We start from the raw sequence: 25,343 nt of genomic DNA on the forward strand, positions 1-25,343 counted from the left end.
TGTGTTGGAAAATCTTGTGTTTTATTGTTAACACCGAAAAGTGCAGGGTCACATTTGAGATGTTATTCGGCACGACGCAGAGGACGCACACAGGAGGCTGCCAGGGCTCCCCCTTGGCAACGGGCCGGCACCAGGAGGGTGCAAGTGGACTTATGAGCAAGTGCGGCCAGGCCGAGGGCACTGCAGCGCATCTGGCTCCTGGGGGACCTTTTCCGCCTGGTCCAAAGTCCCTGCTGTCACCTCACCTGGCTTGTGGCTTTGGTAACCAGACTGAGCTGCTGAGGAGCAACTGTCCCCCCAGCCTCCCTCTCCTGCCACGTGGAGTCACAGTACTGCCTTTGCTCAGTGACCTCGTGTGTCCAGTCCTTCCCCGGTCCGAGTGACTGCCATTTCTTATACTTAAACCCCCCAAACTGTTGCACAAACACTAATTGCACAATGTTAAAACTTACAGCAGGGGTCTCCCTCAGCATTTGGTGCCAAAATGAGTCATTCCAAACGAAAGTCACTCTCCACAGGTGAAAAAGACACAAGAAAGGTCGGCAGGGAAACTCCGATCTCGTGGGTTGGTGACAAAGCAGAAAGGAGCCAGAACGGGGCGGACTTGGGGTCGGCTGGGCCCTGAACCAGAACCCTCACCCGTGAGTACTGGCCCGGCGCTCCACATCCAGCCCTTCTCGGGCCGGCCTCACCCACCTGAAGGGTTTTGTGCTGCAAAACTCGGAGCTGTTACCCCTCACCAGGTGCTGGCTGGAGCACGGCCAGGATGTGGCCAGGCCTGCCTCAGTTCCCTTGGCAGGGCAGTCTCTCAGGTCCTGTGTGCCCCCATCTGCCAGTGGCCCAGCAGACAGGACAGCGCCTCCTGAGGGACTGCCTTTGGGTCTGGCTCCACCCCCATCACGAGTCACCCACAAGCAGCTCTGTCCCCACAGGGAGAGGATGGGCGGCTACGAAAGGTGCCAGGAGGCAGAGAGGGAGGCAGTGAGGAGAGCAAGCAGGGCAGGAAGTGAGACCTGAGCCACCTGTCTTGGGGGGGGGGACACACCGGGCTCTGGGGAGGGGGGAGGCTGAGGGAGAGGGGCTGGGGCTGCCGGGAGCCGGGAAAGAAGGACCAAGCAGCAGCAGAGCGGGGAGGCAGTGAGCAGAGGGGAACCCTGAGACATGGAAGCCCTGAGGCGTGAGGCCCCCAAAGAATGGGGGGCTGAGGTGCATAGATGGCCCCCCAAGAAGATGGGGGCCGAGGCAGAAAGAGGTGGGCCCCCCAAAAGGTGGGGGCCTAAGGCACAAAGAGATGAAGCCCTGAGGCGAATGAAGGTCTATAGGGGACCTGAAGCTCAACCAGGTGGTGGAGGCAGAGGAATCTGAAGGGGGAGGCTCAGGGCACAGGGGCGGGCATGGAGCCGGAGGCGCAGGGCAGTGAGGGGCTGGAGCCCCAGAGGGGAGAGGCCAGAGGCAAAAGGCAGGCCCTCCGCTGGGTGAGCTCAGGGCGGAGCCAGGCTCAGGCTGTGCTCGGCGGGCGGCCCTGCCTCCCCCCCCCCCCCCCCCCCAGAGCAGGTGCTCTGCCTGGTGGGTGGCAGTGACGCAGGCACCTGGACCTGGGCTGCTGCTGGGCCAGGAGACTTACTTCTTGCTTTTGAAGGTGCCCAGGATCTTGGGCATGAACTTGCCCACCTTGCTGTCCCTGGTGTCCTCCTCTGCAGGGGCCTCCCCTGCCCCCGTGCCCCCGGCCTCTTCCTTTTTGCAGAAGACCTCGAAACGGCTGTAGACGCGTTTCTCTTTGCGCATGCTCTCCATGCGACGCAGCAGCCGGTCGCGCTCCTCCGCGCTGGCGGGCATCGTGCGGCTCAGCCTGCCCTGTGTCCCCGGGCTGTCCGAGCGGAAGATGGCAGAACATTTGTCCTTGTCGGACATGTCCGGGGCCAGGCCGCCGGCAGCTGGTGAGCGGCCTAGTTCGGGACTGCTGTGAGCCAGGCCCGGGGCCGGGGCCCCGCGGTGCTTCTGGCCGTGGGCGCTGATCTGCTCCAGAATGGCTTTTGTGTCATCCCGCAGGTTGCTGCTGTACAAGGCATTGGCCGTGGCGGAGGTCATGCGCGCCCGTGGGCTCCGCTCGTCACCGGCGGCAGCCTCAGCGCTATCACCCCTGCCCAGCGACGGCCGCCGGGGGCTCTCTGGCTGCCCGTTCTCCTGTGGCGCTGGGAAGCCGCCCTCATCCTCCGTGCGCCGCTCACCCTTGGGGCTCAGCAGCTGGCGGAGGCGCAGGGAGCCCTTGCGCAGGACTTCCATGGGGCCGCCGGCCGGCTCCTCCACAGTCCCCGTCTTGGGAGACTCCCCGGAGAAGGTAAGGGTGAGGCTGCCTCTGCGCTCCGGCACGGGGGGCACGGGGCTGCCCCTGCGCTCCGGCAAGGGGGGCACGGGGCTGCCCCTGCGCTCTGGCACAGGAGGCACGGGGCTGCCCCTGCGCTCGGGATAGGCCGAGGTGGGGCTCCCTTTCGGCTCAGGGTAGGCAGAGGTGGGGCTCCCTTTTGGCTCAGCGTGGGGCGCCTGGCGGGCGCCTCCCTCCAGCGGGGGGCTGTCCCGCCCTTGTGGGGAGGAGGAACGGCCCTGGGCAGAAAGGTAGCGAGAGGGCAGCCGGTCGGTGCTGCTCCGGCCCAGCGTGTCTAGCAGCTGGGTGGCAGTGAGCGTGGCCGCTCCGGGCTGCCTCTCGGCCTCCTGATGCAGCCGCTGTGCGAAGGAGTCGCGCAGGTCCAGCAGGCAGCTCTCGAGGCTGCGGCGCTCGCTTCCTGCGCCACCCGGCGCCACCACCTCCTCCCGCCACGCCTGGGACACGACAGCCTTGCTGTGGCTGGCGACTGTGACCGGAGCCCCCGCCCCTCCGGCGTCACGCGCCGGGCCCTTGTATTTCTCCAGGAGCTCGGCCACCTTGGCGGAGGTGGCGGAGCGCACGGCCTCGCCGCCGGGGCCCAGCGTCTCGCTGACCGTCTGCTCCTTGTGCAGCAGCTGCACCTTCTCGGCGGTGGCCGTCGTGGCCCCACCCGCGCCCTCGGCCTGCGAAGCGCTGAAGATCAGCGAGGAGCGCAGGCGCGAGCTGCGCTGCACCAGCGGGTTCAGGCGCGAGCGGAAGGAGTCCTGCTTGGCCAGGCCCGCCTCCTCCGGGCCCTCGCGCTCCAGGCCGTCGCCACCGCCCTTGGCCGGGAAGAGTGCGGGCCCGCGGGAGGCCGAGGGGAGCAGGTCCCCGGGGGCCACTCGTCCCCCGGGCACCAGAACCTCGTCTTCGTAGGCCTCGGCCTCCATGGGTACCGGCAGGCCCTCGTCGGCCGCGTCCTCGCCATGGCAGCCGCTCAGGTAGGAGGCCAAGCGCCAGTGCCGCAGCCCGGCCCGCCCCTCAGGGCCGCCCCTGCGCTCGGGCTCCGCGTCGGGCGCGGCCTCCGGGCCCAGCCTCGCCACCGCCTGGCACGGGAAGCGCTGGCCAAGGTTGGGGCGCGGGGCCCCGCCGGGTTCCAGGCCGCGGGGCCCGGGGCCCAAGGCGGGGTCCGAGCCGTGGCGCACCTCGCGCGACGCGCTGGACGGCACGTAGTCCAGCCGCTGGTGTCCGTCCGGGCCGAGCTCGGGGAAGCGTGGCCCGCCCCCCAGCGCGAGGTCGTCGTGGTCGCCGAAGCCGGGGCGGCCGGCGCGCAGCTTCTCGAACAGGCCCTGAGGGCGCGCCGGCGCCAGCTGCGGGTCCCACTGGTAATGCTGCTGGTAGAGCTGGTCGCGGTGGAAGTGACTGGTCTGGAAGCGGAAGTCGTCACCGTGGCTGAGGAACGTCTGCCGCGACACCTGCCGCGCGGCCGCGAAGTTCTCCACCGCGCCCGCGCCGTCGGCGGCCGCGTAGCTGTGCCGCTTGAAGGCGTCCATCTCCAGATGCCGGGCCTGGAAGAAGCCCCGCGGGCCCGCGAGCTCCCCGCCCGGTCCCGCCTCGGCGTCCAGCCGCCGCGACAGCGGCCGCAGCCCCGCGTGCGGCTCCAGGGCTCCCGCGGGCATCCGCGTGGGCTCCTCCCGGCGGAAGGCCGACAAGAAATGGCGGTCGGGGTCGAGGAAGGAGGGGAAGCCCAGGCCCTCTTCCCGGGGCGGTGGGAACAGGAGGTGCGCTCGCTTAGAGAAGGAGAAAGGGGTCGGCGCCCCGGTCACCTGGCCGCCCATAAGGGGCCCAGCCCCCGCGTACGGAGCCAGGGCGTAAGCGTCCATGCGGGCCAGCGCCCCGGCCGAGGGCACCAGCGGCTCGGACTGCGCGAAAAGGATGCGGAACTCCTCATCGAAGCTGGAGACGAGCTCGCCTTGGAACACGTGCGCCAGGCTTCGGTGGATCTTCTCGAAGGACCACATAAAGCTGCGGGCGGGGCGGGGCGGGTCAGGGGCGGGGCCAAGCAGCCTCGAGGGCCGCAGAGTCCCCACCTGCGGCCCGCCCCGGAAGCGTGAAGCCTACCAGAACCCCGGGGCGGAGGCGCGTCAGGGGCTGTGGGACCGGGGCTTCTGCAGGGGAGGCCCTTAGGTGGGGAGGTGCTGGGGCCGCGGGGCCGGGCGCACCTGTAGCTCCCACTCATGACCACGGCGCAGTCCACCAGCAGGAACTTCTCCTTCACGTGGCCCTTGAAGGACTTCCCAGTGCGGCAGTAGTAGGTGGGGCCCGCCACGGTGCGCACACGCAAGAACTGGGGAGCGAGAGGCGTCAGGTCTGTGCGCGGGAGTCTCCCACCTCCCTCCCCGCCCCCTCTCTGTCACTCACATCCACGTGGTGCAGGTTGACACGGCACTTGTCGGCCATGTCTAGGAAGTGCTGCGCGTTCATCTCATCCAGGAGGATGTAGACCGGGACGCGGCGTGCCGCTGCCTCCAGCACTTCCCCAAGCAGGTCCACGTCAGTGAACATGTCCATCACCACGGCCACCACCTGCAGGGGTCGAGTTAGGGACAGAGGACAGACCCCTCTGCTGTCCCCACCATTCTCTGGCCATACCTGCATGGCCCGCACGGGGGCCTCTGGATCTCCCACAAACACTGCAAATTGTCCTCTAGCCCGTCCCAGAGGAGAGCAGGGACCCTGTCGGGGAACAGGGCTCGGGAGGAAAAGGCCTATCATGGGGGGCTGTGGGGCTGCTGGCGGGTGGGTGGCCCATGATGGCCGGACAGGGCCTTCTAGGCAGGCACAGAGGGCCCACCTCCTTCTGGGAAGGGGCAAAGGCAAACGAAAGCCCTGCGACAGCCCCCGCCACCCCACCCCATAGATGGCGGGGCCCAGGCTCTAGTGCTGCCCGGGGTGCAGAGGGCAGTTGGGGTCTTTAGCTGCAGGACCTGTGGCCCCCACCTCCAAGATTTACCAGGCTTCCTTTGCTGTTTGCCACCTGTTTGGTGGGGGTAAGAAGCCCTCAGCTGGGTCAAAGTTAAAACTAGAGACTTTTCTGAACCATAAATCCAACCAGGAGACGTGCGCAGCCATCCCAGAGCCCCCGAGTTTCTGGACACTGGCCAGGACCACCGGCAAGCAAGCCTGTGCAGCATGCAGCCTGCAATAAGCAGACCCTTGGTGACCCCAAAAGTTGTCAGCCAGGGAGCCCTCGCTGGTGCTTGAAGGCTGGAAAGGCGCGGCCAGCCACCCTGGCCTCACCCTTGCCCCCGAAGCTGGGCATGCTCATATTTCTTCCACCTGCACACTCCTACTCATGCTTCAGGGTCCAGCTCGGGCTGCCCTTCCCCCACGGTCCACCCAGCCCACGACAGCGCACCTGCTGGGCTGAGCGGATCATCCTTCGAGCCTCATCCTTGATGCTGGGGCTGTCAGGCGGTGGTGGCTGCACCAGGGTGGTAACCTCAGTGCCCTGGAAGCCGAAGGTCAGGGGCCAGCCTAGGTCGAGTTCGGGCACTGCCTGGTCTGAGTTCATGGGCCAGTAGGTGCCTGAGGAGCCATCCATGTCCACATTGGGAGGACTGCCTTCAGGGGGCTCTCGAGCAACATGCTGTGGGGGCCGCAGGTGACGGCTCACATGCTCCAGCTCCTCAGGGCACAGGAAGGCAGGTGCCCCCTCGGACGCCAGGAAGCGGCTGTAGGCCTCTGGCCCGCCCTCAGCCAGGGCGTCCACCGCCAGGCGGTAGTACTCTTTGTAGTGAGGCGGCAGGTACCCAGGTGCCAGCGGGTTGTCCCCCTGCGAGGAGCTCTGGGAGCGACGGGCCATGTCGGGGCCAGCGGCCTGGGAGGGGCGGGGAGACATGTTACTGGGGCAGGGGCTCCGTGCCCCCCCCCCCCCAGCAGACACACCCTTTGTAGAAAAGGGCTGGTGGAGTGCAGGCCATACCTGCAGGCCTTCCAGACACGCCTGGACCCAGACTGCCCCCCAGCTGGGGCAGGCCAGCGGAGCACCCAGGCACAGGCCCGCCCCCGGCCCTGTCTCGTGTTGTTCCGTGCTGGCTGGGCCCTTGCTCCGGCCAGGACCTCAGGAGTGCTTGCAGCCTGGTTTCCCCGCAGGGGTTCCGGCTGCACGCAGACCCCGCTCGGGGTTATTTTAGGAACTCTGTGACCCAGGCACCTCTTTGTGGGCCCTTCCTCCATAGAAGAAAATCAGTATTTTATGATTGTTGTTATAAGGAAAACACGATCCAGACCGGATTCTTTATTGTAGTCACTTTTTCCTTCTGCCTTTGGCATTAATGTATTTTTGTGGGCCTCCGGCATTGTGTGTACCGACCAGTCGGGTGGCCCCCCCCGCCTGTCTGTCCGCAGTGCAGGGGGCTGAGATGGGACCCAGGGCCACTCACTGCCTCTCTGGCTCATTATCTCCACTGGAAAGTGCAGCTGTCAGGGTCGACCTGATACCAAACCTGGCCCAACACGAGCTCAGCACACAAACTTGTCACTACTTCTGTCCCAGGACTCGGCGTGAAGCTCAAGAACTTCCTATGGGAGACCCCATCCTATGGGTCACCCGTGAGCCCCACAGCCCATTCACGGACTTCACAGCCCTTCCAACTCTGACCCCTGCCCACCGGGACCACTTGCTTCCCTCTGGCCCACCCCTCCACGGTTTTTAGCCACTATTTATTTCCAGATAAAATCTCCCGAGCGCCGCCCCGCCCCCCCCAGCAGATGTGGGCAGCGGTGGTCTTCCCAAGTCCCCGGTCATGCCCTGCTTCTCACTGTGTTCCAGATGAAATCAGAGCCCTTTGCTGTGGCCGTCAGGCTCATCCTGGGCTCCAAATGTGCCTCCCCGTCCTCACCACTTGCCCCAACCTCACACTGACACCCAAGCCAGGCGTGGCCCGCTCCAGTCCACCTGTTCCCCGAGGGCCCGTGGGGACCTGGGCTGGGAGGAGCTACCATTAGCTCCGGAAGGCCACGTGGGGGCCACTTCTGGATCCACAATCGCCAGAACTGCCTGGATACCCCGGAAGGAGAGCCCCACGCACTGCCCACCCCACCGAGGCTGCAACTTGGGGCTGGGACTGAGCTGGATTTCAGATCCCGCCCGGCTCACGGGTTCCTGGATGCCGGTCCTGCAAGACTCCCCAGTGTGCCCTGCTCAGCAGGAGCGGCGGGTGACGCCGACTGGATGGGGTCACTGGGCAGCCAGGGAACATTGGGACCAAGACTGTTGTGTGCGGTGACCTGAGGAAACTTTCCTGTCCACCTTCGGTGACAGGCTGAGCACGATGTGAAGGTTAGGTAGGGGGGCCTGTCCACCTTCTGGGGTGGGGGACAAGCTAACCCGAAGGTGGGAGGGGGGTACTTCTCTGTGCCATCCCGTCCACATCCAGCAGATGCTACCTGGTGTATTAAGGAAAAGTTCTTCGGACGCTCCCTCATGGGGGCACCACCCTCTGGTGTGGTTACATACAGGATCCCCATGCTGTCCTCCTAGCAGGACCACGTTAAGGAACAAGGTGAAGGCCTGTCTGTAGTGGGGCCTCCCACTGTGCCTGACCCCGGGGCTGGGGTGGGGGGGTGCACGTCTCACACAGTATCTGACAGAGGGTGGTTCTGGGCAGACACTGTGGACCTGGCTGTATGGGGTCAGTGTTGGGCCAGGCAGGGCTTGGGGGCACTTTCCTGCTCACTACATTTGAGAGGGAGCACTTCCCAAGGTGGGGAACCACAGAAGGGACCCCGTCCCCTGCACTTTACTCGGAAGGGGATTCAACACAACCTGTCCAGGCTGCCTGCAATGGGGGGGGGGGGTGGGTGGTGGGTGGTGGGAATCCCATGATAAACAAGGAGCCAGCTCATCTGCCAGGGCCCACCAGGAAGGGGGTGCCCACCCTGAGTGACCACACCGGTGACCCTGCATGGCCTCACGCCATAATACATCCATAATCCAATGACCTTAGTCCTTTCACTTTGCACACCCCTGAACTGTGGACCGGGCAGAGGCCGCTCTCCAGCCCCCTCTGGGGAACCCGTCGTCCTCCGCAGGCCTGCCCTAAGGGAGGGAGGGGCACTATCCCACCCAAGCGCATGACTCAGCAGGGATCTGCACCTCCCTGCTGACCTCTGACCTCTGACACAAGGCCGACAAATCCTCCAGGGCCCTCAGGGCTCTAGGAGCTTTCAGAGCAGTGGGTCCTTCCCACCTGGGCAGGAGGTGGGTTTTCTAAGTGACGGTCAGGAGGGAAGGCTCTGGGGCTAATGCACAGGAGGTGACCCCGGGCTCCGTGCGGACGTGTGCGGGAGGCTCACCGCAGGAAGCATGTGGAAGCGTTAGGCATATGGAGGCGGGGGCGCGGGAGGGGGGCGGGGGTCGGCCCGATGGGACTCACAGACTGGAAGTTGGCGAGTCGTAGTTTTCGGGGTGTGCCCCGCAGGACCGAAAGGGATTACTGCACCCAAGGAGTCAGCGACCGCCCAGGCCCGGCGTCCCCTCCACCCGCCCCAGTTCGGGACTCCGGGCGCGAGGGGACGCGGGCCTCCCGCTCTCCCTACGCTCCACGCAGGAAACCAGACCGCCTGGGCCACCCCAGCCGTCCCCGGGCCCAGGCGCCCCCAGGGAAGGGGTCAGGCCGGGCCGGCACTCTCCCCAGGCTCCAGCTAGGCCGCGAGGGAGGGAGCGAGCGCGGATGGCCTCGGCAACCCCCCCACCCCAACCGGCCCCTTCCCACTCGGCCCCTGCCGGGCCGGCGTCGTGCGAGGGCGCGCCCGTCCACCCCGGCACACGCGGCCTCGGCGCCCTCCGCTCCCCGCCCGGGCCCACCTGGCCCGGCCCCCGCGCTCCCTGCGGCCCCGCTGCCGGCCTCGCGGCCCCGGCCCAGGTGCGGGTGGGAGCGCCGCCCAGGTGAGGCCGCGCCGAGGGGCGCCGAGCGCGCCGACCCCGCCCCGCGGGCCCGGCCGCGGCCTCCCCCTCCCCCCTACTCCCCTCCGGCGCGCCCCGCCCCGCTCGAGCCGGGGGAGGGGGCCCTACCTGGCCAGGTGCGCGGGGTCTCGGGACAAGGGCAGCAGGAGCCGACCGCCGCCCAGCGGCCTCGCGGTCCGGTCGGTCCGGCAGCCACTCCCTGTCGCGGCCCGCCCGCCGCGCGGCCTGATTCACGCGCCCGCCCCCGCCCCGCCCGCCGCTCCCGCCGCCGGCCTGCCCGGGCAGCACCTGGGGGCGGGGCGGCCCCACCCGCGGCGCGCCCGCATTCCGCCGCCCGCCGCCGCCGCCCGCGCGCCCCCGGCCCCCGGCCCCCGCCGCGCCCCCCGGCCCCGCGCCCCCGGCCGCCCCGCCCCCCGCGGCCCGCCGCCCCCGGGGCCCATCCGCCCGCCCCAGCTCCGGGTCCCTACGCCTGACCCCTGACCCTCGCCCCGGAAGTCGAGGTGACTCGGAAGTTCCGGCTCGGTCGCTAGGAAACGGGTCGGCCCGACGTGCGGGGCGGGGCTTCTCGCCCGGGTCTGCGAGTTGGGGGAGGCAGGTGAGGCAGGTGAGGTCGCGGGGGCGGTGTCGAGCCCGGGGCGGGCCCGGGCCCGGGGACCCTGCGAGCGCCGGGGGTCCCCCGCCACGCTCGAGCGCCGGCTAACCTGATAACCCTCACGGAGGACCCACCGCCGCCGCCCCGCACACAACACTCCCAAGTACCTGGGCCCCCACTGGCACGCAGGGACGCTGCGGTCATAGACACCCCCGCCACCACCACCACACACACACACATACACCGACCCTCTCCCCACACCTATAGACCCTCCCAGGCCAACGCCCCCTCTGTAGGTTGGACCCCCCAAGAACAGAGGGACCCGCGTAGAGACCCTGCGGGCACAGGGGCCTTTGCACACACCCACCTCCACAGGCACATGGGGTCCACACACGCTTACCTCCCTCTGCACCAATGGGGACCCACCACGGGGACCCCTGCACGCTTAGGGGACCCTACATGCACACCACCTACACATGCCTGTTACCCAGGCACACACCAACGTCCACCCACACACGTAAGAGACGCCCGTGCACTTGGGAAGCCCTCACACACGGCCCCACACGCAGACAGGGGACCCCGCCTCCGCTGATCCCCCACCAAGCATCAGGACCCTCCCCCACAGACCCGCGCCCGTGTTCAGGACCCCACATGAACACCGGGAGTCCTCCGCCCAGCAGGCACCTGCTAGTACTACTCCACACGGACAGGGGCCCCTGGATGCACGCGCTGACACCCTCCAAGCAGCCCTCGGTCCCCCCCCCACCAAACACTGCAGATCTTTGCCCCAGTCCCCCATCAGACTCCACTGAAGTCCCCTCACCCCCTTAGGCCCTGCCCTGTGGTCAGCCATGTGTCCGAGCCAGGTCCCCTGTCCAACTGTCCAAGGCTTCCCCCTTCCCCCCCCTTCCCCTCCCTCTTCCTGCCGGTCTCTGCTCACCTTCCTCCGTGTCCCTCTTGCCACATGACCCCGTTTTCTGGGTCAGTTTCACTAATTCCTTCCCCAAACACTGTGAGACACCAGCAGCGCAAGTGGCACGCACACGGGCCTGGGGTCACACCAGGGCCCATGCAATGCTACAGTGAGTCACCTGTCCATGCGGGGAGGCAAGGGGACCCGACCCAGCCTGGGCCAAGGAGACCTCCCGGGAGGAAATAAACCCTGGGGTCAGCCGCCTGGACTAGGGAGAAAGGCAGTGCTTCCAGGCCCTGCCGGGAACACCTGCCAGGGCGGAAACAAGAGCGGGTTGGGGTCACAGAAGTGTCAGTGTTTTGGGGGGGCTGGGGGCAGTGGGGGGAGCACGGAGGCTTTAGCGGAGCAGGACTGAGCTGTGCGTTAGGAGGAAGCTTGTCCAGCTGGCCGCCCAGTGGTTTGGAGCAGGGACGTAGGTTCCGGACACCCAGCGGGGGGGGGGGGGGTGCCGGTCAGGGCCTGGGAACCAAGGATGGATGAGCCAGGGGGTGGAGACAGCAGGTGAACAAGGGCAAGGGGGTGAGCTGTGGCTGGATGTTCTTGTCGCGCACTCCCCCTGAGCTGCTGGGCGCGCACAAGCCAGTGGCCAGGGGCAGGCAGGTGGGCCAGGAAGCCGGAGAGAAGCTGTGTTCGGGGCGGGGGGGGGGGGGGGGTCCACACAGGCCCAAGTCCGTGTGCGAAGCTGGTCCTTGCTGCCGCTGCCACTCTAAGCACACACTCCTTGACCTTTCCTCCCCGCCCCCCGCCCCAGGAAAATGAGCAGCAAGAAGGGGGGTGCCAAAGCTGCACCGTCAGGGAAGCGGCAGACATCCGTCCCCGGAGCCAGGCCGGGAGCCCCGAGAGCCATTGCCGGTATGTGAGTCTGATCTCCGGGCACCTCCACTCAGACACCGGCTTGTGAGACCCTCTGCGCAGCCACCGGGGATGGTCTGAGAAGACCTTTCCCCCTGAGAGTGGCTTTCACTCAGAGGCTTTACCTCTGAGATGGGCTTGGGTATGACAGACTGAGGGTTCAGGGCTCAGCAGTCCGTTCCAGGCCCTGACCCTGAGACTTGCACCCCCGGGCTGGGACTGGGGAGCAGTGCATGGAGGAGCACAGCTTGCGACAGAGCTCGGTGACAATTCGCGCTGGGGATCCTCAGGCTAAGTGTGCGGTCCGCTCGGACCCTCTGTTCCACCTGGGCCATCGGCTGCTTTTCCCTGCCTGCTGCTGCTCTCTCGGGCCACCCTCTCCATAGCCACTTCCAGGCTGAATGGTGACCGCTTGCCCTTGGCTCAGCCCTGCCAGGGGCCGGGAGGGGCACCTCCCCCCAGCCCTCGTCCTTCCCTTCTCTGAGTCCCACGTCTTCTCTGTCGTGGCGTTCGTCCGAGTTGTCTGCTTAGCCTCCGGCCTTCCCGGCGGCGGTTCTGGGTCCCTCCAGCTCCCAGCCTGCACCAGGGGTCTGTGGTGGATAATGGAGCTCCCACCCTATTCCCCAGATGCGGCCCCTCTGCTTGGAGGGGGGCGGTCCAAGTCCCTGGACCCCAGAGGGCTCACAGAGCGCATGACCTGCCGGGACGGTTGGGACGGTGGTGACTACTCTTCATGTCAAGCCGGGGTCAGATCCTAGTTTCCCAAAATAGCCCCAGCGGCGTCTGAGGAAGCAGCCTTTCTGGAATGAGGATGACAGGCTGAGGGCCGCACGCTGCCTCTGTGATCTCAAGCCCTGGGAGCACACACTGCAGTAAACAGTGGAGGCAGGGCCAGCAGGCCTGGAGGCCGCGTTGGGGGCGTGGGGGCAGGCATGTCCTCGCTTCCGCTGCCTGCTGACTGTCCACCCGGGTCCCTGCTGCAGGTGACCCTGTGTACCCCGACACTGCCCCAGACGGCTCCTGCAGCCACCTGTCCTGGCCCAGCTGGCCAGGACACCCGGGTCCTCTGTAGGAACACCTCTGCCTCAATTTCCCTGAACAAATGTCCCGGGACGGCTTGCCGTCGCACGGTCTTTGTAGCGCCCTGTGCCGTGGGCACCAGCCTCGACTTGCAAATACGAAAACGGGCCCACGGTTAGCCCGCAGCCACCCCGGCCGCAGCACACACAACAGCAGGCGGCTGGCCCTCGGCGGGTACCCGTGAGCTGCCTGCACGGTCACCACACCCCCACGCGTCGTCCGGAGCCCCCCCTCCACCCCCTTACCTGGCCTTGGGTCTGCAGCACCTCAAGGCCCTCGCTCCGGAGTTGCTCCAGGGCCATGGCCAGCTCCAGCCCCTCCACGCGAACCCAGGCCTGCTGCTCCTGCAGCTGCTCCCTCCACAGCTGCTCCTCCTGCCACAGCTGCTCCCTCCACAGCTGCTCCTCCTGCCACAGCTGCTCCCTCCACAGCTGCTCCTCCTGCCACAGCTGCATCTGCAGCTGCACCTGCCGCCGCCGGTCCTCCAGCAGCAGCTGCTCCTGGGCCAGGCACAGCTGGACCTCGTGGAGCCTCAGCAGCTCGGGACCCAGGCCCGGGGCCAGGCCCCCCGCTCCACAGCCTTCCATGTCCGCAGGGGGGACTAACACCAGCTCGGACCCCAGAGCGGTGGCCTGCACTGGCCGCTCGGCTACCTGTGGCCGCTCTGGCTCGGCCGCCCTGGGGTGTCCCTGGGCAGCTGGCTTGTTGCTGGTCACGTGCCCTGCAGGGGCCACCCCCACCTCGTCCCTTGGGCCCCCTGCCGCAGGGGGCGGGGGCTTGGCCTCAGGGCCCTGCTGACCCGAGGCCTGCTGTGCCTTGCCCGCCCTCCTGGCTCGGGCTCTTCGAGCCCGACTTCGTCTCCCCGACATGGCCCGCGATCCGGCGCCTTTCACCCGGTGTCTGCTGCCCCGGGGCCCTAGCTCATTGCCGGCCAGCCTTGATCAGGCGGGCTCAGGGGCCATCCCCGGGAGGCCACAGTGGGTCCTCCGCTCCTGCCCTGCCCCTTGGCTGGTGTCTATGATGCGGCGGCTCCGGGCCCTGGCTCTGCCTGTGGGGCTCACGGGCCCCGCTCGTTGGGCTGGGCCACGCTGGGGAGTTTATAGGGACTCCGGCGGCGTGGTGGCTCACCCAGGCGCGAGGGCTGACTAACGTGCTGACACAGGGCGCAGGACTTTACAGGCCACAGGCCTCGTTGGCCAGACTGGGAGGGAGACTGAGAAACTGGCGGAGGTGACTCGGCAACCAGATCGCAGGCTGTGTAGCGAGTCTGGTCCTGCCCTGGGCGGGCAACAGTGCCTCCGCCCCCCACCGCCCACCCCTGCCCCCGCCCCACCCCTGGTCCAGCTCAGGGCCGGCCGGCCGGGCCGGGCCGGGCCGGGAGCTGCATCCCAGCCTGACCACAGGGAGTCCCGACCCAACTGGCATGGGAGGCTCCAGATCACACTGAGCACCCTGGCAACCCCCCCCCCCATCCCCCAGCCGGCCAGAGGGGCCCCACAGGGGCGCACGCTTGCCCGGGGTGCTCTGTGGAGGTGACAGAGCTGTTCGCCCAGAGTGGTGGCCTCTTGAGGGGGGTGGTGCTGGCACTCAGTGGGGGCTGACTGGAGAGGTGGGGCCTTGAAAGGCATTTTGTGGACTGGCATGGGGTAGTAAGCAACAGTCCATCCTGCCCTGGGGTGGGGCGGTGGCTCTGGAAGCCTCGCGCTTGGGGGTCCAGCTGCCCTGCCCACAGAAGCAAAGGCCTTTGGATCCCCAGGGACGGACCTTGGCTGGTGGGGGGGTGCACAGGGCCGGACGAGTGCTGGCGTCCCCCGGGGCTTCCTGTTGGGAGGAGGCCCCAGACGGCCTCCTCCCCAGCCCTCCTCCCCAGCGTTTCCCCAGCCTGGGGCCGCTGACTCACACCCACGCCCAGGGCCCCATCCCAGCCGGCTCTGCCACACTGGCTTGACCGGTTTGCCTCGCCCAGCCCTGCTGGGAGCACCCTCTTCGTCCTCCCGCTCGGCCCTCGCCCCTGAAGCTTCGGGGGAGCACAGGCGGACACACAGGGAGTAGGGCCTGCGCGACCGACGCGGCACCAGATGCGGGCGGCCCTAGGGGTGGAGCAAACAGCGGCTCCTCCTCCCGGAGGCTTCGCAGCACCTGGGCTCGCGGGAGCTGGGGCCTCGGGACCCAGGTGCAGGGGCGGCCCTGCCTGCCGGGCTCACCGGCGCCCCCGCGCGGCAACCCCAGGGGCGATGCTCTGCTTCCGTGGAGGGCTGGCCCCCGGGGTGGGCGCTCTTTAACGGCGGGAGGCAACTTGCTTAGCCAGGAGGTGACTGCACTCGGTGCAGAGTCGCCTCCCGAGGTTGAGGGGAGGGGGAGGGTCCACGTCTCGACCGCGCTGACCGCCCCCTCCCCCAGGGAAGCCGGGAGCGCACCGCCAGCCGCCAGGGCAGAGGGAGACCGGCCCGCAGGCCGAGGCCCCCGCAGGTGAGAGCCTGGGGGCCGGCGGGGAGGGGGAGGACCGGGGGGTGGGCTGGCGGGGAAGGGGCTGCCCTGGGCCGGGACGCGCGTGGCCAGCATGCACGGGAGTGCGCGCGTGTGTGCGAGTGTGAGCGTGCATGCGCGCGGGGGCTCGTGCAGCCGCGCGGCCCTCTCGGGAGCAGGCGGCGCGCGAACCCGGGCCCTCCCTCCCTCTGATGCCTCCGGCCTCCTGCTTTCGCCGGGAGGTGAGGGCTGGGCGGGGTTGGCTCCGCGCCCGCCTCCCAGGGGCGCGGCCTCTCGGGAGTCCCTCTCCCTCCTGCCTTTAACTCCCTGTGGTCGTGTCCGTCCCTCCTCAGCTCCGGCGGCCGGCGGGTGTCCCGGGGCCTGGAGGGAGGCACCGCCTTAGTGTCCCACCGGGCCTCTCCTGCTCACTCTTGGGCGCCTGCGCCTGGGGCCCCGTCCCAGGCCGTCTTCCCTCGCACAGCCTCCGCTGCCGTCTATGGGCACTGACTTCCAGGGCTATGTCTTTACCAAACAGTCCTCCTGTGCGCGATCCCCTATTCGGCTCAGCCCCCCCCCAGCCCTCTCCTGGATGTCCTCCAACTCGCCAGGGCATCCAAGGGTAGACCCTTCCTCTCTGCTGTCCAGTCTCCCAAGACTGCTCCCTGGTGACCTGAGCCAGAGCCCTCGTGCCCACGGAGAGCTCTTCGTGTTCTCGGTTTCTTTCCCTCCCCTGGCCCTGGTCTTTTTGCCTCCTGAGTCCCATTGTACTTCTAGTCTAGTCCCCGGAGGGCGAGCGGGCTCACACCCCACACAGACCCGGTCTTGTGCGGGTGGTGCTGGCCTGGCTCCAGGATGAACTCCCAGCACCCCACCCACATACCAAGGGCCAGGACAAGGAGCCTGACCTTGTCCTGAGGACAGGGGCGGACCACAGAAGGTTTGTGAAAGCTAATGGTTTTATAAAAGCTATATATGCCCGATGTATTCGTCATGGTTCTGGATTACGTACAGAAGGAACATATTCTATGCAGTTTAAGTAGAAATGGAATGTACTGGAAGGATATTCATTAGCTGGGGATTTGGGCTGGGAAAGAGGCAGACGTGATCGGGAGTACAGGACGCAGGCAAGGTCAGACCCTGGACGAAGGCTGCGTAGGATGTCCCTTCTGTCACTGGAAGCCAGTGCTGGCTGGACTGGACTCTGGAGCTCCACGGAGAACTGTCTCTGCTGAGCCCGTGGCCTGGTGTGACTTTTCCAAGACTCCTGGGGAGAAGCTGTCCACACTTAGGTCACACTCTCAGTGTCAGGGGAAGGAGGAACAGACGTCATTCCCTGCCTTCTGTTTCGGTTTCCGGAGCGGGCAGCGGGCTCCCACCGAATTCTCCGGAACAGCACCCAGTCTGACAGGGTGGGAGTCCTGAGCCTCCAGCAGCCCTGCCACTCGTGTCTGAGGCCAGCTGTTCTGGGGCGCGGGATGAGACCCGACGGGCCCCTGCACTGTGTCTTTCTGCTGTGAGCTGGGGGTTGGGACTGGCACTGGGGGTTAGCAGGTCTGCACACATGGCACCGTGAGCAGAGCAGGCGGCCCAGCAGGAGCCTCCCCTTTGCATGGAAATGGTGTCCCCTTTGCATGGAAGTGTGTTCGGGCCTGGGCACCCGGAGGGGAGGGTGTGTGTGGCCCTGCCCTGCTGCCGGGGGCATATGGCTCCTGAGCCCTGGGACAGTCTCCACGTCCGTTTGCTGAGCCAGAGCTGCCTCTGCAGCGGGGGGGGGGGGGGGGGGGGGGGGGGGGGCGGCCACAGTGGGGAGCACAGGAGTGTTCTCACGCTCTGGGTTTATTCCAAGAAGTCCCTTCGGAGGGAGTTCTCCCCAGGCTCCTTGCCGCCCCCCCCCCCCCAAGTCCCGGACGTGAGCTGCTATGGACAAGGCCATCGGGCGGGACAGCATCTGATCTGGGTCAGCCTCGATGAGAGGGGCTCATGCTGTTGGGTCCGAGTGTCACCGGCGTCCCCGCCACTGCGGCCACTCCGCTCAGCGCAGGCCTGCACGTGAGCACTGGGCGGCCGAGCAGGGAGGCCGGCCGATACCCACGGGTCCCTTGTGCTGTCCACCTGGGTGTTTGTCGTCTCCTCCGCAGCGGGCTGTGTCTGGGCGTGTCACAGTGAGATGCAGAGCCAGCCACCCTTGTCTGGTGTCCCCAGCCTGCTCCTGCCGCGTGCCCATCCTCGTGCCTTTCCAGACCTGCGTGTCTCTGTCATCCCAGTCCTGCTCAGTGTGTGTTCCTGAGGAGCCAGCCAAGCCTTTCACCAGTGTCCTGGGGTCCCATTTTCTGCACACTCCCGGCCACTCTTCCCACCCATAGGGAGTGGTGACCGGGTGCCCCTGGGGGAGCCCCTCCACCGCCGTCTTTTAGGGTCCCCCTGACAGAGGAGCGTAATAGGCGGCGATCACATGGCTGAGCCTCCTGTGCATCAAGGCGAGACTTTGCTCCGCCTCCTGTCCTCCCAGGTGGCGAGGCTGTGATCCTGCTGGAGAGAGGACAGGACGGCAGGACCGTGTGGGTCACGGAAGGTACTGTGCCTCCTCGGTGGCTCGTTGTTGTCACGCAGTGGGTTGCCGCTGCGTGTGCCCCGTGCGGGGCTCCACGGGCGAGGACCCCAGGCGGCGATTGACCGCCCGGTTTGCACGTCCTCCGGTGCCCCAGCCGGACCCCCGCCTCCCCAGGGGCCAAACCACGAATGGTGTTCTGTCCCGGAAGGCAGAGCCTTACTCTAGAGCCTGCGGCCGTCCCCCGGCCTTGCTGACGGCATCCTTCTCCCCACAGACCCTCCGGCAGGGCCGGCCTCGCCTCCTGCCTCCGCCACAACCTCCGGGCCCTGCTGGAGCCGGGAGCCTTTTCTGGGTCTCTCAGTAAGCGGGGTGGGCCATACTCCCAGGTATGGCTTGTGCTGCTCTCAAGTCCTCACGGGCCATTTCTCCTTTACCTTGAGATGTCCCAACACGCCCCGGATTCGTGAGCCCTCAAGACTTCACCGGCGTGCTTTTGCCTCCGCTGTCTGGAGCTCCCTGGGCCAGGGAGGTGCCAGGAACATCTGGGTTCCCGTGTCCACTGTCTGCAGTTGCTGTGACAGCCAGCACTGTAGCTTAGAAGCCCGACATGGGCCTCGGCGGGTGACAGAAAGGCCATGGCAAGACCGAGATCCTTCCTGGGGCTCCAGAGGGAATCTGTGGCCTCCCTCCTGGAGGTGCCCGCGTTCCCGGCTCCTGGCCCTTCCTCACCTTCCGGGTCAGCAGTGTGGCATCTGTTGGACCTTCTTTCGAGTCACAGCCGCCTATGAGCTCTTCTGTCTTTCTTCCACTTTTTTTTTTTTTTTTTTAAGCTTGTATATTTTGAGAGACAGCACATGAGCAGGGGTGGGGCAGAGAGAAAATCCCCAGCAGGCTCCGCACTGTCATCACAGAGCCCGACGTGGGGCTGGAACTCACGAACCGTGAGATCATGACCTGGGTCAAAATCAAGAGTCAGACGCTCACCGGACTGAGCCGCCCAGGCGCCCCCGTCTCTTCGACTTGTAAGAAGCCTTGTGATTGCATTGCGTCTACCTGCATAACCCAGGGTGATCATCCTATTTTAAGGTCAGCTGATTAGTGCCTTAATTCCATCTTCAATCTTAATTCCTTCCTGCATGTAACACAGCACATTCGCGGGCTCTGGGGACCAGCACGTGGGCATCTTTGGCAGGGGCATCGTTCTGTCTCCCACGGTCCCTGTGAGCCATAGCGGAGTAGAAGGCAGAGCGTAGCCGGGGTCTTGAGAAGAGATGGTGAAGGGAGACTGCCGCCCTGGCCAGGCCCTCCCGGTGATGGCCGTTGACGGGAAAGCATGTGCCAAATCAGTCGCCACACACGATCGGCCGGAGGCGGATCGGCTCCCGCGAAGGCGCCGCTTCCGGAGGGTAGACCCGACCGGCCCTGCCACCCATTCGAGGCCACCATGCTCGTGCTCCGTTATCTTCTGCCATTACTCACTTTCTGCAAAGGCCGGATTGGTGAAGTCAATGGAGATATTCTGGGGACCCCACTCCCGCTCTCCTCGAGCCTTCCTGCCTTCTTGTCTAAATTAAGGCTTTATTTTTTAGAGCACTTTCAGGTTCCCAGCAGCACGGAGGGGAAAGCACACACACTTCACATATACCCCCTGCCCCCACTCGTGTGCGATCTCCCCAGCTGTCAGCATCCCCGCCAGAGTGGTACCTGCGTCCCAGTCAGTGAACGGACACGGGTACCTGATCGTGATGCCTCGTCAGCAGCCGGCATCCACAGTTTACCTCAGGGCTCGCTCTAGGCCCGAACGTTCTGCGGGTTTGGACAGACGTGTAATCCGTGTGCCCGATACCGAGAGTGTCACACGGAGTAGCTTCACCGCCCTGAATCCTCTGTCCGTCCCGTCCCCCGGCCCCTGGCCCCCACTCGTCTTTTACCGTCTCCACGGTTTTGCCTTTTCCAGAATGTCACAGACTTGGAATCGTACCGTGCGTAGCCTTTTCGGACTGGCTTCTTTTACCTCGTAATATGCATCTAGGGCCCCTCCAGGTCTTTTCACGGCTCGACAGCCCGTTCCTACTTAGTGCCGACCCACATCCCGTTGTCTGGATGGACCGCAGGCTGTCCGTTCACCTGCTGACGGACACCTCGGCTGTTCCAGGGTTTGGGGGCTCTGAATGAAGCCGCTGTGAACACCCGTGTGCAGGTTGTCGTGTGGACACAAGTTCTCATCTCCTTTAGGTAAACAGCAAGGAGCGTGACTCCAGGATCACGTGGCCAGAGCATGTTTAATTTTATAAGAACTCTCCAGACTGTCTTCCAAAGTGGCTGCCCCATTCCGTTTTCCCACCAGCCACGAGCGAACGTTCCTGTGGCTCCGCGTCCTCACCAGCATCGGGTGTTGTCGGTGGTCTGGATTTTGGCCGTTCTAGTAGGTGTGCGGGCGGATCTCGTTGTCTTAATTTGCATTTCCCAGATAACATGTGATGTGGAGCATCTTTTATATGATTGTGTGCCCTGTTTATCTTCTTTGGGGGACTCGTCTGTTAAGGCCTCTGGCCTGTTTTTTAATTGTTTGTTTCCTTCCTGCTGAATTTCAAGAGTTCTTTGTATACTCTGGATAACATGTTTTTTTTTTTTTTATTTTTTTAAGTTTATTTATGTATTTGAAGAGGGAGAGAGCAAAAAAGGGAGCGCGAGAGAGCGTCCCAAGCAGGCTCCTTACCGTCAGTGCCAAACCTGATGCGGGACTCAAACTCAAGAACCGCGAGATCCTGACCTGCGCCGAAATCACGAGTGGGCGCCCCGTGTGACATGCTTTTACCACATGTGTCTTTTGCAAATATTTTCTCCCGTCTGTGGCTCGTCTTCTCACTCTCTGACACTGTCTTTCACAGAGCAGGAATTTTTTAAGTGAATGAGGTCCAGCGTATCAACGATTTCCTTTCTGGACGGTGCCTTTGAAGTTGCATCTAAAGATGGTCAGCATACCCACGGCCATCCAGGTTTTGTCCCGTGTCATCTTCTAAGAGCTTTATAGTTTCGCATTTTACGTTCGGGGCTGTGATCCATTTTTTTTTTTTTTTAAAGATTTTAGTTTTTTAAGTAATGTCTCCACCCATTGTGGGGCTTGAACCCACAACCCCGAGATCAGGAATCGCACACCTCACCGGCTGAGCCGGTCGGTCGCCCCCGGTCTGTGATCCACTGTGAGTGAATTTCTGTAAAGTTTGTGCAGCTGTGAGCCTACGTTCTCTCCTCCTTTGCACGTGGGTGACCAGCTGTCCCTGCCCATTCGTTGGAAAGGCGGCCTTTGCTTCTTGGTAAAGATCAGTTGACTATTTACGTGGGTCCCTCCAGTCCTTGGTGTCGCTGCTGATCTCTACGAGTCCTCCGGGAAAGCACTGTTTCTATCTTGTCCACCGTCTTGGTCGGGAGGAAGTTTCCTGGGGCCCCGCTTGGCTCTCCCTACCGTAATGGCCCCGCTGGTCAAGGCGCCGAGGTGAACCTCCTGCCAGCGGCTCAGCAGATCCATCCCAACGTACAGGTCCAGGTCGGAGCCGTAGACCTGCCGGACCCGGGGGAGACGACTCAAGCCACGGTGCCTTCCTCGCGGACGCCCCTTCTGCGAGCAGAGGACCCTGACGCTGCTGCAAAGCTGCGGGTGGCGGTGGTGGTTTAGATACCACCGCCGGGGGTCCTCTGAAGGTCTACACCCCACCCCCCTTTGCCCAGTGTGCGCTTCATTCAGCTACAGGGCCACGGACCCCTCTGAGGAAGGACTGGGAGAGTATTCGGTGTCGGGACAGAGCTTGTGGCTGGGTCCTCCTCCGAGAGCGGCTCCGCCTTTGACTTTGGCGCTGGTCTGGGACCGCGGGCGACTGTGATGGCTGACGTCAGATATCTGCTCGGCAGAGCCTGGGGTTATTCTGACTTTACAGATCGAACGGTGCCCCGCACACTGCCCACGTGTCCTGTCGCACGTCAGAGCGCCCTGACCACCACTCTGCCTTCTGCCCGTCACGACGCCATGCTGCAGCCACTTAACCTCTTCGCTTCCAGAAGCCGGTCATTCCCCTCGGAGTCGCCACCGAGCTCTGCAGTCACTCACGAGTGTCTTTCTTCCTTTTGTCTTTTTAAAGTAATTTTAAAATGAGCTTGTTTATTTTTTGAGTGAGAGAGCCGGGGAGGGAGGGAGGGAGGGAGGGAGAGAGGAGAGAGAATCCCAGGCAGGCTCCAAGCCGCCAGCACAGAGGGCGATGCGGGGCCCAAACCCATGAACCGCAAGATCACCACCCGAGCCGAAGTCAAGAGTCGGAAGCTCAGCTGAGCCACCCAGACACCCCTCTTTTTTCTTTTTTCTTCTCGAGTGTATTTATTTTGAGAGAGAGAGACAGAGCACGAGTGGGGGAGGGGCCGAGAGCGAAAGAATCCCAGGCAGGCTTAACTGACCGAGCCGCCCAGGCGTCCCCACAAGTGTCCTTCTTACTGTTTTAGCGCAGGGGGTGCCCAAGGATCCCAGTCAGGTGGAGGCTTTGTAGACTCACATCGACTGTTTCCTGCAAAAAAGAGTTTTTTGAAAGCCGGCGATTTCTTCCTGGAGCCGGCTTGCACTTCCCCGCCCGTCTGCTCGGACCCCTGGCTCTGATTAGGGGCCGGGTGCGGTGAGAGGTCACGGGGGCCTCGCCTCTCAGGGCGGCTGCTTCAGCGGAGGCCACCGCCTGGCTCAGAAGACCGGCCTCCTCTGACACGGAAGCCGCCGCGTGGCCGGGGCGGTGTGAGAATGCGCAGCAGACGGGGGAGAGCAAGCCCCTTCTCCCTCCTCTTGCCTTCGGCCCCCCTCTTGCGCCCCAGTTCCACCATCTCCTGTCCACGAGAAGCCCCCGCTGCCACTAGAGGACCACGGTGGTGTTTTGGGGCCCCGGTGCTCGGTCCGAATTCTGGCCCCCGCCCTTCCTCCGGGGCCGAGTCCCCCTCGCAAACGGGGCCGTTGGGGAGCTTGGAGGCGGGTTGACTGCGATGGGCTGCAGGGTCCCCCCCGAAGGCATCCAGCTCTCCTGTTCGAGCACAGGTGCCGGTCTGGTTCGCTGCTTCTTGCCACGGATCACGGGCGTCTCGCTTCCTGCTGGCCAGGAGCTCGGTACCATGGTCAAAGATGAGAGCGGGACCACACTGATTGTGTGATTGTATCTTTTAGGGTCTGTTCTGGTACCAGGTACTGTCCCCGTCAGAATGCCCTCCAGGAAACAGAAACTTGCTAAAATCAAAAGACAGGCTTTAATAGGACACTTGGTTGAACAGCTGTTGGGAGTCTAAAAAATCAGGAAGGGACCACGGCAGCTCCCAGAAGTAAGCCTCAGGAGTGGCCATCTTCCCTGGGCGGGCAAGGGGCTGTCGAGGGGACGGCCCGAGCCCAGGAGCTCGTGGGAGGCCGGTACCTGGGCGGCTGTGCAGGCCAGGAGCCCAGCGGCGGGCCCCCAAGAGCTGGGCTTCCGCCTCTGAGTGGGCAGCGGAGGCCCGGCCTCGGGGCACCTGGCGGCCGTCCCAGACCCCACGCTCAGGACGCGTGCAAGACCCACTTCAGTTGTCACCTCCCCAGAAGTCAGAGCCTGGAACGCCTTCGCTGCACCCGCACGGAGGCAGGGGTGGGGCGGGGGGACCCGGGATGATGGGCCCCTGCAGGGGCGTCCCTGCCTGCGCCTCTGGTCACTTCATCAGGCTCCTTCCAAGGCCTGCGGCAGGGGCGGGAGAGATGCTGGGCCCATTGGCTAGTCTCATGCAAATTCTATTTCACGACCCTTCTGCTTGCTCGCACCACTTGGGTATTTATGTTCTGTGATCGGACCTCCAAATTTTGAAATATGTCTGTCGCTTTGAACAGTTGTGTGCTAAAAGTAACAGGAGTGACAACCCAGAAGAACTTTTTTTATTTTTTTCATTTCTTATTGTTTAAAATTGTTTTAATGTTTGTTTATTTTTGAGAGAGAGAGAGATAGAGTGTGAGCAGGGGAGGGGCAGAGAGAGAGGGAGACACAGAATCCAAAGGAGGCTCCAGGCTCTGAGCTGTCAGCACAGAGCCCGACGCGGGGGCTCGAACCTACAAACCACGAGATCGTGACCCGAGCCGAAGTCGGACGCCTGACTGACTGAGCCACCCAGGCGCCCCGAATGTTTTCTTTTTAAAGTTTCTTTAAGTAATCTTTACATCCAGGGTGGGGCTCGAACTCGTGACCCCGGGATCAAGAGCCACACGCTCCACTGACTGAGCCCACCGGGTGCCCCCGGACAACTGGGTTTTTGTCACTGCACTGAAGTAGCCACTTGTGGCCGATGTTTCCCGGGCTAGGACAGACATTGACCGGGTTAACAGTCGCAGCCATGACAGGTGCTAAGTGCTGCCTTGATTGGTTCCATTCATGGGAAGGCGCGTCTGGAGCAGCAGGTGCGATTGAAGTGAGCTTCTGATCAAGCTCACCGTCACTTAGTCACTGTCCACAAAGTGTCCGTCTGCCGCGGCACGAAAACGGAAGAACTTAGTTCCTCCACTGTGCCGTGAATCTGTACATCCTCTTAATTTTGCTGTCTTTTCTTTGATTGGCTCTTCTGGTAGGAAGTTCACGGTCTCCCACTTGGCTTTTCGTACAGTAACAGTGACGATGAGGACGCTGATCGTCACGCTTATCGCACGCTCACCGCGGTGAGACCCTGCCCTAAGTATTTTGTATCCGACTAACAAATACCAAGAACCAAAGCCAAAACCCCGTGAAGCAGGTGGGGACGGTGGTGGTGGTTTTCCGACGCACACGAACCGAGCCTGCAGTTGGTGCTTATCTGCCTGTCCTGCGTCTGTGAGATACAAGACGTCGTTTTAACAAGGTCTCGGACAGCCCCTGAGGCCTCCATCCGGGAACTTAGGGGTGTTCATAGCGCGTCGCTCTCTCTCGAGGACCCCGTAATTCTTGAAGCGTCCGTGTTCTTCCGATCGGACCTTCTGGCGATGGGAGGACAGAGAGAGAAGCACCAGCCGTCGGGGGGCGCCGGCCGGAGGGATGTGCACAGCCGATGGTCCCAGCCGTGCAGGACAGGCGCACGACTATGAGATAGCACCCCCAAGCCCACGCACTCATACAAATTTGAAGCCGTGCCAGAAAATCAAAGGAAAAAGCGACAAATCACCCACGCGCCCGCTGTTCGGAACGAGGCAGCGTGGACACGCGTGATGTCCAGTTTTCTGCCCCCCGCCCCGGCCCCCTGTGCGGCTCCGGACGACTTCGCGCGCCGGGAGCCCTGGCCGGCGGGGTCCGTCTCCCTGTCTCGCCTCCCCTCACTGTCTTTCATCCCTGTCGTTAATCGTGGCTGCCTGGAGTTTACCGGGGCCGATGGGAGGGTCGTGCCCAGTCACAGGAGAGGACTCCCCAGACCCGGCCCTGCCCGTGGCTCTGTCCTCGACGCGGGGCTGAGTTCTCACTGCGCGTGTCCCTCAAACGTCCCCTCAATTTTACCCCGCGCTATTTGGGATTTGAA

General features: G+C 64.4%; 2 protein-coding genes across 17 annotated transcripts in view; one reads left to right on the forward strand and one right to left on the reverse strand.

Moving 5' to 3' along the window:
- On the reverse strand, positions 1–13,190 carry FAM83H (family with sequence similarity 83 member H). Of its 7 annotated transcripts, none has more exons than XM_023248744.2 (5): positions 13,054–13,190; positions 5,760–6,221; positions 4,763–4,927; positions 4,564–4,688; positions 1–4,366 (listed from the first exon to the last, which is right to left on the reverse strand). In XM_023248744.2, exons 1-5 carry the CDS (start codon positions 13,108–13,110, stop codon positions 1,621–1,623), a joined length of 3,555 nt encoding a protein of 1,184 aa, XP_023104512.2. In that variant the 5' UTR covers positions 13,111–13,190; the 3' UTR covers positions 1–1,620. The 7 variants fall into 7 exon arrangements, with proteins under 7 accessions (XP_023104512.2, XP_023104515.1, XP_044905621.1 ...); XM_023248747.2 differs by lacking the exon at positions 13,054–13,190 and adding an exon at positions 9,420–9,627; XM_045049686.1 differs by lacking the exon at positions 13,054–13,190 and adding an exon at positions 8,782–9,309.
- IQANK1 (IQ motif and ankyrin repeat containing 1) overlaps positions 9,745–25,343 on the forward strand; it is a 23,817-nt gene continuing 8,218 nt past the window's right edge. For 3 of the 10 annotated variants that reach the window (XM_045049690.1, XM_023248750.2, XM_045049693.1), the window contains exons 1-3: positions 9,746–9,906; positions 11,628–11,728; positions 15,209–15,277. In XM_045049690.1, the coding sequence (XP_044905625.1) occupies positions 11,632–11,728; positions 15,209–15,277 (166 nt within the window). In that variant the 5' untranslated portion in view covers positions 9,746–9,906; positions 11,628–11,631. Of the gene's footprint in view, positions 9,916–11,627; positions 11,729–13,310; positions 15,278–17,412; positions 20,255–20,472; positions 21,976–25,343 lie in introns of those variants that run through there. The other 7 variants (XR_006592280.1, XR_006592282.1, XM_045049691.1 and 4 more) reach the window with 7 other exon arrangements.

The sequence above is a fragment of the Felis catus genome, chromosome F2 (assembly GCF_018350175.1).
Source record: "Felis catus isolate Fca126 chromosome F2, F.catus_Fca126_mat1.0, whole genome shotgun sequence".
Taxonomy (NCBI): domain Eukaryota; kingdom Metazoa; phylum Chordata; class Mammalia; order Carnivora; family Felidae; genus Felis; species Felis catus.

Bases quoted from the DNA above. Each gene is read 5' to 3' on its own strand.
- FAM83H (XM_023248745.2), bottom strand. From the start codon at position 6,580: ATGGAGGAAGGGCCCACAAAGAGGTGCCTGGGTCACAGAGTTCCTAAA. The intron at 6,247-6,326 runs GTATGGCCTGCA...CCCCTGCCCCAG, and splicing joins CGTGTCTGGAAGGCCTGCAG to TAACATGTCTCCCCGCCCCT. The intron at 4,367-4,563 runs GTGCGCCCGGCC...CCCCGCCCGCAG, and splicing joins GTCATGAGTGGGAGCTACAG to CTTTATGTGGTCCTTCGAGA.